The sequence below is a fragment of the Alosa pseudoharengus genome, unplaced genomic scaffold (genome assembly GCF_046254945.1).
Source record: "Alosa pseudoharengus isolate Yale_2024_CS ecotype anadromous, Long Island Sound unplaced genomic scaffold, YU_APseudo_1.1 YU_APseudo_1.1_scf_9, whole genome shotgun sequence".
NCBI classification, from domain to species: Eukaryota; Metazoa; Chordata; class Actinopteri; order Clupeiformes; family Clupeidae; genus Alosa; species Alosa pseudoharengus.
Window position 1 is genome coordinate 19830291 of NW_027468881.1, and position 15527 is coordinate 19845817.

General features: G+C 38.6%; 2 protein-coding genes across 2 annotated transcripts; one reads left to right on the forward strand and one right to left on the reverse strand.

Annotated features, from left to right (window-relative positions):
• The first annotated feature begins 1966 nt into the window (after positions 1 to 1966).
• On the forward strand, positions 1967 to 5282 carry LOC143114176 (glutathione S-transferase Mu 1-like). Its single transcript, XM_076275661.1, has 8 exons — positions 1967 to 2048; positions 2563 to 2638; positions 3490 to 3554; positions 3645 to 3726; positions 3853 to 3953; positions 4174 to 4269; positions 4966 to 5079; positions 5187 to 5282. Exons 1-8 carry the CDS (start codon positions 2013 to 2015, stop codon positions 5280 to 5282), a joined length of 666 nt encoding a protein of 221 aa, XP_076131776.1. The 5' UTR covers positions 1967 to 2012.
• Positions 5283 to 5485: 203 nt separating this feature from the next.
• Positions 5486 to 14405, reverse strand: eps8l3b (EPS8 signaling adaptor L3b). Its single transcript, XM_076276873.1, has 19 exons — positions 14368 to 14405; positions 13707 to 13774; positions 13530 to 13594; positions 12283 to 12441; positions 12052 to 12201; positions 11783 to 11880; positions 11517 to 11653; positions 11237 to 11400; positions 11027 to 11144; positions 10693 to 10766; positions 10498 to 10572; positions 9493 to 9638; positions 7595 to 7772; positions 7388 to 7419; positions 7180 to 7273; positions 6937 to 7035; positions 6697 to 6776; positions 6094 to 6226; positions 5486 to 5815 (listed from the first exon to the last, which is right to left on the reverse strand). Exons 1-19 carry the CDS (start codon positions 14403 to 14405, stop codon positions 5774 to 5776), a joined length of 1950 nt encoding a protein of 649 aa, XP_076132988.1. The 3' UTR covers positions 5486 to 5773.
• Between the last annotated feature and the right edge of the window lie 1122 nt (positions 14406 to 15527).

Sequence of the window (15527 nt, forward strand, 5' to 3'; positions counted from 1 at the left end):
GGCGCAAAGGGGGGTAAATATGAATTTTTCCATCATGTTGCTTTTGGTGATACATGGGGGCAACTTTTTGAGCAATATTGCAGGGCAACCACGTAACCTGTTGCATGTGTTTCCAAAATACACACCTATAAAGTATTTTGATACAAAATACAAAGTCATTTTCTTCAACCCAATAAAATACAAATGACAAATACTTTTTTGTATTTAAAATATATATTTTATTTTATGTATCATGAATGAATGCATGAATACTGTGGACAGAGGGCTAACAGGATTAGTTTTACAGTTAGCTAAGTAAATCTTCTAGCAAGAATGGGTGGCTCAGTAAAACACAGGCACCCTCAACCCCAGTATGCCGTCACTGTTGAGCCTGCACATCTAACGTAACCGACTCCAAACAGCGTTACTGCCTCAGGGCAGCAAACTTCCATCTCCCACAAAATCCAGACACATTGGCCTCCAGCTCCACTGTATTCACCTCTGACAAAAATATGGGTAGTCCATCCCAGAAAAAAATCATTAAAAGACAAAACCAGATTCGACCCCATGGATCCCGGATTATTTGTTTTCATGATTTCAGCACATAGGGCATTAAAGGTTAAATACCTCTAATTTCAAGCTGAGTACAAATATCAAATGCAAATCAACTCAAATAAGATGTACTAAAAATACAGTTTGCTGTGTAATAGTTATTCAGACAGTACTTCATGCATTCAAATTTTGAAAATGTTGTGTCAATTGTATGTCAATTAATGAATTTCTGTATTTCAGATATTGCTGTAATAGTCTGTGAGCCATAGAGTCAGACCTGGTTTTGTCGGTTAAATTTTTTGTTTGTTTGTTTAATCATGTGGACTTGGGGTGGCTCTTTAGATTATATATTAATATATGAAATTGTCCAAGGGATATCACCGGGTACTCTCCTAAATCTTAGAGCTACCCCCTAGTCTAAAAGATTCAGCTTAAAAAAAAAAAAAACAACAAAACCAGGTCTGACCCCATTGCTGCCCAACTATCAAAAACATCACATATGAATGGGAATCAGAGCACAGGAGGATAATGTTATGTTATAGTAGTTTATATGGGATAAATATAGATTGTATAATATAAAGGAGAGGCAAAACTATTCTACATTACCTAATTACTAACAACAAAATATTGGAAATAGATAGATGAGGGAAAAGAAATAAAAGAAAAAGATATGTTTATGTCACGGTCTCGCGAGGTACCTGGATGTGCCGGCAAGGAAGAGATGAGGCAAGACAAAATAGTAAAGAAAAGTACAAGAGGAGTCAGGACGGAGCGAGTTGGAGGTGGATAACGGGTGAAAGGAAAGGGGAGAAATTAAGAGATGAAGTTGAAGTTTAAGAACTAAGAACAATTTACATACTGTATACATCATGATTTCAGGTCTAATTCTTGTCAAGTTGGTTAAATGTTCTCATTTCTAGAGCTAAAATTGCAAAGTGGGCCTACAAGAAAGAGTGAAACTGTGGGTCAATTTTGAAGAACAAACATGTCTTATGTAGGCATCCATTTACTGCAGTAAAATCTACTGAGCCCCTATAAGGGGACAAAGTTTCTGGTGTATAAGCAAACATTTCTGGTGAGCACTTAAAATTCCCTGGTGCGCACACAAAAGTTTCTGGTGAAAAATGTTTTGCACATGTCCTTAAGAACAGGCTCTGTAGTCATTTACGTCATTGTCATTTTATTTGAGTAGAATGGTACCAAACTTAATTTCAGGAAAGTGTAGGCCTAAGTAAGCTACAGTAGGCTACTCCCATTTTATACACACTCAAACCAAATGCATTTTGAATGCATATATGGCCCAGGCCTACAATTTATAAATAACCCCACCCACAAGACTGCCAATTGGCTGTCGCTGTCAAGCTGTTGAGGAGGTTACTCCTACTCCCTGTCAAATAAAACCTTGCTCATGCAAGATAGGGTGTGTGTGCTGGAATAGCCAGTTACTTAATGAAATTGCAACAAAATACAACTGTAACAAGATGGCAATGATTCTGGCATACTGGGATATCAGAGGGGTAAGAACTGACTATAAGTGTCAAATACATTTGGCAATTGTCCATTAATCCAAGAGACAACCAAATCAAACAGTGGAGTTTAAGTTTCATTTGTGGTAACCATGCTGTACTGTGTTTTTATATGAAATTTAACAATACATTGTGAAAAGTATACTTTGAAAAGACATAAAGAGCCTTTATGCTTCCAATGCACATGGCTTTGAACCACTCTGTTGATATGAAAACAGCCAAAAACATAATGCGCGGCACCCTGGTAATGCACTGTGTTTCAGTTTGCAACAGAGGATCCAACTTTTATTAAACTGTGGCTTTACATAGGCCTAACACTTATAAGTCTGTCATTTTCCTCAATTAAACCTGTCAGAGTATGGTGTGCATGGATAAATTGTCCTTGGGTGTATGACCTAGGCTTGATTTCTGCCAGCCTACTTAATATTCGACCAGTCCACGAGCAACCATGCTGTACAGAAATGCCCATTTTCAACTGTGTTAAACGTTGGGTATGTCTTAACAGCTCGCTCAGCCAATCCGCCTGCTGTTGGAGTACACAGGGACGAAATATGAGGATAAATTCTATGTTTGCGGCGAAGGTAGGAATGATCTTTGACAGTTGACTTGTAGTTCCACACAATGCCAATGATTTTATGATTGTATGCGACTACTGGTTGACTGTTGACCTTGATAAAGGTTGATGGTAATTTTGATACCATAGATTTAATAGAGACCCAGTCAGACCAATAGTATGAAAAATCAGGAACAGAGTTTATTTACAATGATGCGCATCAAGGGAGAGACAGCATGACTTCACCTAAAGATCCATCAGCTGCTCTAACTAGACAAGGAAATAGTTAGAGTTTAAGTATCCTTCCAGGCTGACGGGAGATGGCGTTGGTCATCCCATCTCACATGGACTAATCAGACCCTGATTAGTGGCAGCCTGGCAATCTGGAGCAGATAGCTACTGAAGCAGCCATGCAGAACAGTAAAACACTGCAAAGTCATAATGTTCCTGCTTATCTCTAAACACAGTCACACAGAGATATACACAGGGACAGTACAGATATCATACAGTCATTACATAGAATCATACTTTTAGTATCAAAGTGACCTACTAATGAGAAATGCAGAACATTAAACCACATATTGGAATATTGGACATAATGCAGAACATTAAACCATATATTGGAATATTGGACATAATGTTCTATTCCACTTTCTCTCAAGGTTGAATAAATATATTAAGAGATCAGAGTGTGCATCTACTCTGTCCATAAAGTGTACTTTAAGCCTTGAACCTCTGTAATTAGCGCCTGCTCACTATGAGCAAAGGTCAAAGCAAAGAGAAAGCCTTCTCATGCCTGTAGTTCACCAGGGGTAGGGGCAAGAAGTGACTGGTGCAAGAGATTGATACCTGAGTATTCTGTTGTTTTTCTTCTCACAGCTCCCAAGTATGACAAAAGTTGTTGGCTTGACAACAAGTTCAAACTTGGGATGGATTTCCCCAATGTAAGTAGCCTACCTTACTGGTGCATGTTTTGTGCATGCTTGGAAGAGGTATAACCTGCCAAGTTCATTAACATCCATTTTCTGTGCCAGTTGCCTTATCTTGTGGACGGAGACAGGAAAATAGTCCAAAGCAATGCCATCATGAGATACATTGCTCGAAAGCATAACCTTTGTAAGTACTCACTGGCAATCTTATCACTCACAATTGTTTGTTTTTCCATGGAAGATGAAGTAAACATGTTACTTGTGGCCCTTATGTTTCCAATGATAATTCTACACCTACATTTTTCTATAATAGGTGGAGAGACGGAGGATGAGAAGGTTCGGGTGGACATCCTTGAAAATCAGGCAATGGACTTCCGTAATGGCTTTGTCACGCTCTGCTATAATACAGACTATGTGAGTTGACATAGAGATGTGTGGAAACCGATTACATGTGTGGACTGATATTAACTGTCTCAGCTCAGCAGAGACCACAAGTAAAACACAAAATGCTTTTTTGCATTTTCATTGGTGACAAGTACTACTTCTGAAGTGATATAAATATTCCTATAAGGAGAAATTATTTCCATTCCTGATTTTGTTTGATCTTTTCTCTGTAACCTCTTTTTTAATGCAGGAGAAAATGAAGCCTGGATACTTGAAAAATCTCCCTGAAACCCTGAAACTATTCTCAGATTTTTTGGGAGACAGAAAATGGTTTGCTGGAGATAAGGTATAAACTATACAAAAGCAGCTTTGTGTAAAGTTGTAACAATGCTATTGGAACAAATAAGTAGATGGCAGTTATTTGACAGGTTTTTGTAATAGCATTTGTTAGTCTTCCATGTATTGTGGCTAAATCAGCTGATGGCCATACAAATGCATTAACAAAATATAAATTTGGGGCAATGTGATTGAGCTATGAAATGGCCCATCTAAATGCCATTTAGCTCATAAACTTGTCAATGGATATTTTAAAAGCATCAACTTCTCAGGATAGATTCAACATTAAGGTAAATTGTTTAATTAGAAAGGAACATTTTAAAGACAATACATCACTGGCTTCCACATTGAATTAGGATTCGCCAATAACACAAGAATTAAATAAATGCATGCCCTTGTCAGTTATAGTGAAAACATACATGTACAAGCAGGTTGAAGGATATTGCAGTCCTTATCTATTTACATTCTTTGCATATGAACATATGTTTGATTAGCTGTCATGAAATTAAACAATACTTAAGGATATCCAGTTGATGGAACTTGTGAAAAATGTAAATGATTAAGTGAAAATGAGATGAAAATGTGATGTCTTTTAACCATAGTGCAATGAAAATAGATTTTTCTACAATATCCATGTGCAGTACATTATCATTGTATTGGAATCCCTCTACTCACGCACAACATGTCATCTTTGCCATTCACTCAGATTACCTTTGTGGACTTTCTCATGTATGAGCTTTTGGATCAACACCGTATGTTTGAGCCCAAATGCCTGGATGCCTGGTTCAAGAACCTTAAGGTGTTTCTGGACAATTTTGAGGTGACTGCTGCATTGTGATGTCTTGTTTCTGTTACCAGCTAATTTTGTGTAGAGATATTTTTTGTTTATTGTCTATAACATGACTTTGTTCTTGTTACTCACAACAGGGGCTTGAAAAGATAGCAGCCTACATCAAATCAAGCAGGTTCATGAAGAACCCAGTGAATGGTAGAAGGGCGAAGTGGGGCAACAAGAAAGAGTGAAACTACTTTGAAAAACAAACATGTCCCATCACTGTAGTGGAAGCTCATAGGTGGCACAAAGAACATTTCCATACAGTTCCTATGATTTATTAGGTCTTCAGAAGACAAGTAATATTTTGTTATTTGTTGTCCTGGCCAATGAATGAGCACTTCATTTTGTCATGTTTATATTTGATCTTTTTTTTACTAAATATACAAACTGAAAATTGTATTGTGAAACAATAACTGCAAGAGCAATCAGTTGACTTGATAAAAGTCAATGTCTTTTCAGCAGATGCTTCCTTTCATTATTATTCTACATGGACACCCCTAACAAATAAAAGTCACTCACAAAGGTACTTGAGTTCAGCTGCTTGGAGACATGACTATGATTTTGATATATTACAACTGAATAACAGTGATTATTATGGTATGGTATCTGTTGCTCCTCTGTGGTGTCCCCAAGGCTGGATCAGCCAGCATCATGATTAATGCATTATAGTTCTGATTAGCTAGTATCCATTGTAGTTGTTGTAGTCATTCTCATCAGCCAACTGTAGAAAACAAAGATAAACAAAGATTAGAAGATAAACCAAAATTTGCGCCTCAAATGACTTGAGGGAAGAACCCCAAAGAAAACTGCAATGGTGAATGTCATTCTTATAGGAAACCCTGTTGTAAACTATGGATTTCAATCCATGCACCATGTACTATAATTTCAAAAAGTCATGCATGGAGTCAAGAGGTCATGTGTGTCCCTGCATGAGTACCACCCTGTCAGCTATTAATGCTGTTGTTGTGGGAAGCATTTGTGTGCCAAATTAATTCTCACCGCGAGAGAGGACTTGACAGCCTGCAGCTGGAAGAATACTCTGCCTCCTTCCTCTGGGCATACCATCCTAATCTCATCTCGCGTCATCTTCAGGAGCAGCTCTCCACTCAGCACGCCCAGTGTCCTCACGGTTCTGTTCACACAAATGCAGACCATGTCACTGAATACTTTTGCCTTCCATAGATATAATTCAAATGTATAGCAAATGTCATAGCTAAGCATGGGCGGATTATGAACTTTCGGGCCCCTGGGCCCAGATGTATTAAGGGCCCCCCACTAATTGTTGTATATGTGGAAGGGAGGGGGGGTTGGGGGTCCTCCCCCAGAATTTTTTTAATTTGTTTGATGTGATTTCCTGTATTCTGGTGCATTTTGGGGATGGCCAATACTAAATTCAATCAGATTCATAGCCTACATCCTGATTTGTTGATATTGAGGCAATGATTCCATGCAAAGGCTTGGGCTTCAGGGCCCCCTGACCCCTTGGGCCCCTGGGCCTGGGCCCGGTAGGCCCGTGCAGTAATCCATCCCTGTAGCTAAGTAAATAAGTGTTAATTATATAGCACATTTTTCAAGCACAGTGGGCAAAATGAAACATCTTACAGTTTAGAGAAGCCTTTGTATTCCAACCATCCCCTGACGTCTACAGGTTTGGACGACATACTTAGAGGAGCCCGCATCTCCTGAGGAAAAGATGAGAAAACTTAATGATGGAAAAACACTATGATAGTTACTTTGAAGTCATTATTAGTTAACATGAAGATATACATCTGAAAGCTTATTCAAAAGATATGAAATGCGGCACCATTATTGCTTTGGTAAAGAACAGCAGACTTTTCTCACCCTTTGTTCTTCCATAGGTTCCAGAACATTCTGGGGTACATGGCCCTCTTCATGTCTGATGTTGCGTACCTTCCACCACTGTTTGGATTTGTCTATCACCTATGAGCAATGCAAGCACATTCACATGTCACTACACATCTGTGGAAACATCTATGCCAAACATATTTCTCTGTTTTCTTGATAGATTTCTCATGATTAAACATGCTTTACTGTCAAAGAGTGATTGTGGATAAGAACTCTCACCTCGACCACATCGCCTTTCATAACACTCAACTCTTGGCTGTTCCTGGCCATGAAGTCGTAGATGACTTGCATATAAAGGGGAGCATCATTTGAACTACAAAATGCAAAAATAAATGTATTATTTATTTGTATTGTTTGTATATGTTGCTTGTATGCTTTTTAAGCTTAAAATGATAACAACATACATTTGCTATTGTCAGTTGCTTACCGTGGGGGTGGCGAATTCCATCCCATTTGGTTCTATGGGGTAAATTGAAATATTCACAACACCGATTTAGTCCTTGGTCTTGCTCGATGAACATCAAGGTATACACCATATGTACTCAGAATTAATCAGTACATTTTGGTTTCATTAGTATGAAGAATTCACATGCTACGTATTTGAGGGGTTTGATGAAATCGTCTGGATGTGTACCTGATCAGGGTGTTGCTGCATGTCATCCTTGGGAGGGAACCTCTGGCTCTGTCTCTGGCTGTTGCCTCTAGAGTCCCACTGGATCTGATTGCGGGGTGGGGGAGGCGCTGAGGGCTCCCAGCCATCATAGAACACAGGGGTGTAAGGAGGTATCTGGTCACTGTTCGGCCAGTTATTTCTAGGATGAAGTCAGAAATGTATGTGTAAAGACTTGACCTTGCTGGAGGCCGCAATCTAAAAGTTGAGTTCCATCAGTCTGAATATTTAATATCCCAACATACAACTAAAAACTCAAAATAACATCAATTTACAATGGCTGCAGCACCAGAAGCAAAGGCTCCAGTAGATACTGTAGAAGAACTCGAGGGAGAAGAAAGGAAACCTGAAACAAATCCAACCTCCTGCATGGCTAGTGCTAGCATTCACCACACAGGTCACACACAATCCACACACAATCCACAGTGCTAGCTGAGCTGGAGAAGCCAAAGACAGAAAATCAAGATGAACATAACTTGATTAAACTATCACTTATACTACACTGTGACTGGATAGAATGACTCCTCTTCTTATTTCAGTCCCTACTTATTCTAATACTTGTGGTCCACATTCCCGTTGCTTGGAAAAGGTATATCAAAATGTATTCTGGAAAGATATGAAGGAAGAACTGAAGAAAATCTTAAGCATTGACATCCCCTTGAACCACTATTTTTCCTAATGGAAAAAACACCTGAACACCTGTTATCCAATAACCAGTGTGGAGGCTATCCCATGAGCCTCTGTATGGCAATGTGTTCTTAATGTGTAGCAATTATCCAATGTCCAAACAATAAATGCGGCTGGATTTATTGCAAAGTTGAAGTTTGACATAAATCAAACCCAGTGCTGCTGGTGATATCAAAGGGTTTTGTATTGCTATATACTAGTGCAGTATGTTGCCATTTTGTTGGCTACAGCTACAGTAAGAACCGTATCTCCCCGCCATCCACCCCTTTTACCAGTTAATTAATGAACACCTGTGACTAACACCCAGTGTACTACACCCTCATGTGGCTACAATAAGTAAAATCCAATAAACCCACAAATAATAAAGGTGACTATAGACGAAGTCCTTTAAGGCAAGTCCCTTCCACTCGGCAGCCATATTGCAACACACTTTGGGCAGTTATTGGGCAGCTATTTGTCCTTTTCAAGTGAATGGGGAGGCATACAGGAGGGTGTGGGATATGTGTAGAGACAAGCCATATTGCCGTTACGAACTAACACCATGCATTTCTATGAAGGATTCTTTGAGTGCTGTGTCTCTGCTATAGCATTAACTAGCCAGTATTATCATATGCTGCATATTTTGGTGATGATTGCTTGAAAAATGATCACTATTAACTGGGTGAAGCCTAACCCTGCTACAAGTCAGATATGTCTACACGATGGAAAATATGACTGCCCTCGTACAGCTAAAGCGACCTATATTCACTATAATTCTCCACCTTAGTTAAAATGGTCATATTCTACTTGATGATTGAACTTAATATAAGCTTGTGGTGCTTGTTCTGTCCCTGTGCAGTGTTACTTATATATTTATTACATATCACACATGTATTACATATTTACATGAAGCCCAATCTCAAGGTGATTTTTATTTTGTTGTATATTTTTGTTTTGTTTTTTACTACTAAAATTGCCTGTTAATGATTGTCAATGGAAAAAAGTAAAATCATTGATAGTAAACCTCATTTCAATACCCAGTAAACAAATCACCCATTAGTCTGAAATTGGTATTGAACTATTTGCCAAACAAATGCCTGGCCATCTCTCAAAACAGTATATATACTGCTGTACTATATACTATTTACTAATACTATATATACTATAATATATAATACTAGCACAGATGAAAGTACCTGGGCACGTTCCAACACTCTCCCAGTGCTCTCCAGAGCTGATCCTCCTCATTGGTGACCGTCTGACTAAGGAGAATGAGTGCTGGCTCCGTCAGGAATGGGTTCAACACTGATGGTGGTATATCCATAGGGTACCGTGGCACCACCTAGGACATAATCCGAGTAAAGAGAGTATTAAGGCAAGGCAGCTTTATTTGTATAGTGCAGAAGTGGAAAAGTCCAGCTTCAGTGCTTTCTGAAGATGGACTTATCCACCTCTGGTATAGCGCATTTTATTCTCAAGGCATCTGAATGTGCTTTACATCATCCGAGACCAGAGACAGCAGAAAGAATGAGTAGGAACATAAGGGACACATAAACATTTTAAAAAGGAAAATTGCCTGATACTTTGGACCCTATTAAGTGATCTAACACAAGCAACAGTACTTAAAATCAATTCTAAAAGGACTTAAGTATGGGGGTGATATGTTCGGATCTCTTGGTTTTTCTAAGAACCCTTGCAGCAGTGTACTGTATGACTTCTTTTTTGGGCTTGGGTTAAGACTATTAAGAGTACATACATCCCATCCACAGTAACGTTCAGTCTATAACAAAGAGAGTCCACTATTATTTGTTCTGTTTATGTTTTAGAGCAAACTGTGTACAGACTCTTCAGTAGATGGTATCTAATTATTATTCAGATAAAACCGACAGCTACTGGGTGAAAGATTTATAGACAGCATTCTCGGAACTGGATGTTTGAACTGGCAAGCAGTGCTCCATTGAACAATAAGGTGTTATAAATTAACAAAGCCTTTATTAACTAGCGCTAGTGCAGTGTGTTAATGTGTGACAGTGTACACACTTCCTGATTCTCTCTGTTGTTTTCAATTGGGGACACAAAATCTAAAACTACATTGTAAGCAAAAATGGTCAAACAGTCTGAGAGGTAAAACATGGAGATTCATTAGACAAAACAAGGAAGTAGCACATAAGCATGTGCAACATGTCAAGACAGATACTTACAAAGGTCAACATTTGGAAAAAGACGTGGACGAAGTCCGAAGCACTGGGGTTGTTGATCTCACCATTCAGTTTCCCCTTTTAAAAAGAAATGGACAGATTCTGGTCAAGCAACACTACATTCATGTAATAACTCATGCATGTCTTTATATTGTTTGTAATATAGTATAAGTATATTTTCTAGATATATACACATACCAGAAGATTGAAGCCATATTTAAGTTTCTGGAGGAAAATAGCATATTCCTCAAACGGTGGTAAGTTACTTCGCCCTTTATAGAAGATGCAAAAGGAGAGAACAACATCTCAGTTTTTCTTCACTGCTGACAGCATAAATCTCTTTTTTTTTATCTGCAGTAGACCATACAGGGGCGCGTTTCCCAAAACCATAGTTGCTAACTAAGTTAGCAACTTTGTTGGTTGCAATGCAATTTCCCATTGCCAACCAACTAAGTTGCTAACAGGTTAACAACTATGGTTTTGGGAAACGTGCCCCAGAGTGGGAGATGATCATTGAAAATGGCCGACTCACCACCTGTGTTTGTCTTGCCCTTCTTCTTCTTCTTCTTGCCCTGCTCTTCTGGTTGTGTGGCAGCTGCAACATGCCCCATGAATATCTCACTGTCGTTGAGCACATGGTTCAATATCTCCTGTAGAGACATTCCAAAAAAATCATTTGAATGCTGTTAAGGTCTTTATGTGTATAATAAGCTGTGGGTGTCCCCAGGGCTCAGACACTGACCACATTCCTCTCTGTGTCACTGAGAACGGGCTGGGGGTCAAACTGGGGTGGCGGCCCTGGGTCCTGCCAGGGGGGCTGGGAGTCAAAGACAAACTTAGGGGGTGGCATCCTTTGGTCATCTGAGGGAAACAGAGATGCTACCTCACTCAAGGTGACATAGATAACTGGTCGAACAACAGTGTCAGTTAACAGTTTGACTGAGGGGATTTTTCTGAATTCATTATGAGGGAAAGTATGTGTTGAATATGCCCATATAAGCAGGATACAGGGCTGTCTGTACCATAACCATTCATGTCATTCCAGTGTGGTGGGGGTTGATCTGGTGGAGAGGGTGTTCTCTCTGGTGGCATGTAAGGTGTCCCAACATTCCGTATATTTCCAGGGTATTTTTGGCCAATTATGTGTTCCAAGTTGCTTCTAAAACATATAAACACCACGAAACAAAAACAAAAAGGCTAAATGGTCACAAACAAGGTAATTCTGAACATGGTTAGTGAGTCGTTTGGCTAAAGACACAAGTTCTGTGTTCCATATTTTCCATCTAACCTGATATCTCTATGCAGGTCTTTCTGCATGCCCGGATCGGGCCCAAAACTGCCTCCATGTTGTATAGCTTTATCAAGATCATCCTTGATTTCCTGGGCCTGGGCAACAACACAACACAGCAGGAAAATTTGAATTTACAAACACCTGTTAACTCAGCCACTCCATCTCAATTAGCCCTGTTGTTAGACAAAAGGTACACTGTGATGGTGACGATATGGGCAAAAAAAAGCAGATACAGGCTGAATCCCATATTGAGAATAAGCGCTCACCCCTGTTTCTGTGCACTGGAACATAAAGATCTGTGGAGCCCTCCGGCGATTGTCCTGCACTGTGATGGTCAGGATGGAGTTGTAGGCGCAGCTGTCCAACACGGCCATTGTGTCTGTGATGGAGCCAAGCTGCAGGGAATCCAGTTCTTCCTACAGACAACAGCAGACATGAGGCTTGCTGAAATTACCTCCATTTTACTGGTGGAAAGGCAGAATATTTTCAAAGCTTACCTTAGTTTCAATGTCACTAAGCTGTAAGTTGTTGCGCTGGACTTCAAGAAACATATCCTGGGCCCACACTTTACCCTTTGAGTCCAGCTGTTTGAGACTTCCCAAACCGTCCTCCACATTTCGTACTGGCCGGCCATCCAGGTCGCATGTGATGAGATGCTAAAAAATATCAAGATTTTTAGGCCATGACCAGTACACTGTATGTAGAGATGTAGATGTACCAAGCTATTGAGAGAATACTTATTGGGGAAAACAGTCAGTGTGTAGAATGATGAATCAGAACTTGCAGTCATAATTTCATAGATATAGTTTTGCTCATAAGTTTACATACCCTGTACATACACATGCTAAAGTTGACTAAAAAGAGGAATAAAAAATCATCTTTTGGAAATTAATCGTAATGCCTTAATTAAAAAAATGAAGAAGAATCCAACATCAATTTTCTTTGTGAATGAATAATGTATCGATTCGTAAATTAATAAATGTTCTTCCTTAAAAAACAGGGGTCATAAGTAAACATACCCTTGTTAAATGTTAAATTCCCATTTCCCCAGATTTAATTTTTTTAAAGGCCTGTTATTTCATGGATCCAGGATACTATGCATCCTGATAAAGTTCTCTTGGCCTTTGGAATTAAAATAGCCCCATATCATCACATACCCTTCACCATATCTCACGATTTGCATGGGGTACTTTCCATAACATCATCTCTCAATGCAAATCAAACCAGCTATTAGGCTAACTGAAATAAAACCATGCCAATATCTAGGTATGGTGAAGGGTATGTGATGATGTGGGGCTATTTTAATTCCAAAGGACAAGGGAACTTTATCAGGATGCATAGTATTGTGGATCCATGCAATAACTGGCTTTAAAAATATAAATCTGCCTGCCTCTATGGGAATTTAACATAGGGGTATGCATACTTATGGCCCCTGTATTTTAAGGAAGAACATTTATTGATTTATTGATTTATTTATTTATTTACAATACGATAAATTGGTGTCCATACAGGTTGGATTTTTCCTACTTTTTTTTTTAATTAAGGCAATAATTAAAATATTTTTTAATTCAAATTAGTCAACTTTGACTAATGTATGCACATGATATGTAAACTTATGAACACAACTGTAAGTATGTTTATGTTAGTGTGTTGCACAGAAGCAAAAGTTAAGGAGTTGCAGTGATAGTCAAAGGTATTCTTGCTGCAAGCTGTATTGGTCCAATAAAAAACAATAAAGCCACACCTCAACTCTGTGCTGGAAATTGTCAGGTCGCTTTGTAATGGACTCTGAATATTCTTTCCTTTGCACTGAAAAAAAAGGCACACAAACAGAGGGGTTGGGATGGTAACACAGTAACAGTTATCAGGGACAGTTCTGCAGTATCAATGGGAGCGCTGCCCTATTGACGTATGTACTCACTGTAAATGGATTTAGCACTTGGTCTGGAAATCGATGATCGGGATGAGGGTTCCTCTGGTGAATAGCCCCTAAAACACAGAATGATACTTTACAGAGTGTACCTTATACACCCTGTTATATCATCAGAACCAATGTAATAGTGTAGTTGGGATGTGGCATTTTAAAATTCAGTCATTCAGTGTCCAAATATAAAAATAAGATATCTATCAATAATTTCCAATCTATGAAATTACAAATCAAATATGCTATTTTGTCAAGATTAGGCTACATCTTTAGCCTAAATCTTGACATCTCTATATGTTTACATACACTTAAAACAACTGTTGTGTAGACTATATCTCTGAGTAAGCACATACTGTATGTCTCTCAAACTGCCACACACTAGCTTCTCTAAACAATGTGTACCAGGTTTGCTAAAAGCAAAAAAAGCTTGTAATGGCAGACAGGTGGTGGACTTGTAAATGGGATAGCATACCAGTCAGTATATCACAGCTCTCATTTTCCTTTTTTAGGACTATTGTCTTCATACAATATAGGACTGCTTTTCTGACAGCATGATACTGACCAGTTGTTTTAGAGTGAAACTATAGAAATGACCCTCTAGTTACTGCTGAATTGCTCTGTCCATCACTGTACGAAGGCTATAGTAGATATTCCATACCTGAAGGGGAGCCCATGGGAGCTGTTATTCCGATACATTCCTTGTTTTGATGACACAACCCAGTGAAATGGTTGAACAAAAGCTGGCTGCTGTAGTTTTCACCTGCAAACCCATATCACAACAACAATCTTTAATCTAAACTAGTTGTTTATATATGATATGGCTGGATTAGGTAGGCTATTGTTTCCTGTTTAAATGAGAAAAAGTAAAATGGGTTTGAAGCTGATGAAGATGCCATAGTCATTTTCTGGATTGAAGAAGTGACCTTATATAGGCCTACAATAAATAAATCATACAACAATATGCAATAACAGGTTGTTGTAGGCCTATCAGGTTTCCTCTCATGATGTTGAGAAATTAAAGATTAGAAAAGAGAAATTCTAAATTAGAAAAAATGAAAATTTAGTTCCAAATCTTTGTATGGAAGTCACAACTTATTTTAGCCTCAAACAATATGCAAGTCAATGACTTAGGCTATCCATTAAAACGAATGCAACTTGACAATGTTGGGTTTTCATTTTAAATAATGTAATGAACTCTTTGTTTTTGTTCTTTTGTTATCCTATCAGTAAATATATCGATAAATTACCTGTAAAGTGCGTCTTTACCGCTCCATTTTAAGAATCTGTTACCTCCAACCCCGTTTTCATGTTGAAGACCTTATCCAACCCGTTCTCACAGAGAAATAGAATAAATTTCCTCAGGTTTCCTGTTCACAAAAGCCTGGGTCAAAGTCTAAACCCCACATGATAACACACAGGAATGCCAGAAAGTCACCGGAACCAAGGCCTACACCTGTCAACGGAGTGGAAAAAAGCTAGTCTTGAGGTGACTGGAGAGCAAAGTTTAGGCACGCCTATATGCCACCAATTGACCAAAGGTTTATAGATGATGTCTTTTATTATCTTATATCTTTATTATTTATTATGAACAAATTGTTCCTAACAATTCCTAACACGGCCATTATGTACAATCACAATGAATCATATTGTTGGTTTTGTTATAAGAATAATTGTATGGATATTATATTTTGTGAGCATGATTGCAGTTATTTCCCATCATTACTTTTTAATATTCGTATGGATCTTCTCATAACTATAAGGAAGTTCAAACTGGAGGGTTTCTGTGTGCGGCCTACAAGATAAGAGTGAAATGCGTCT

What these genes read in the sequence shown, in the direction of transcription:
- eps8l3b (XM_076276873.1), bottom strand. Translation starts at nt 14,405, where the DNA reads ATGTATCGGAATAACAGCTCCCATGGGCTCCCCTTCAG. An exon ending in TTTTCCAAATGTTGACCTTT is followed by an intron (nt 9,639 to 10,497) that starts GTAAGTATCTGT and finishes ATTATGTCCTAG; the next exon opens with GTGGTGCCACGGTACCCTAT. An exon ending in TGAAAGGCGATGTGGTCGAG is followed by an intron (nt 7,036 to 7,179) that starts GTGAGAGTTCTT and finishes CATTGCTCATAG; the next exon opens with GTGATAGACAAATCCAAACA.
- LOC143114176 (XM_076275661.1), top strand. Translation starts at nt 2,013, where the DNA reads ATGGCAATGATTCTGGCATACTGGGATATCAGAGGG. An exon ending in CATACTGGGATATCAGAGGG is followed by an intron (nt 2,049 to 2,562) that starts GTAAGAACTGAC and finishes ATGTCTTAACAG; the next exon opens with CTCGCTCAGCCAATCCGCCT. An exon ending in ATTCTATGTTTGCGGCGAAG is followed by an intron (nt 2,639 to 3,489) that starts GTAGGAATGATC and finishes TTCTTCTCACAG; the next exon opens with CTCCCAAGTATGACAAAAGT.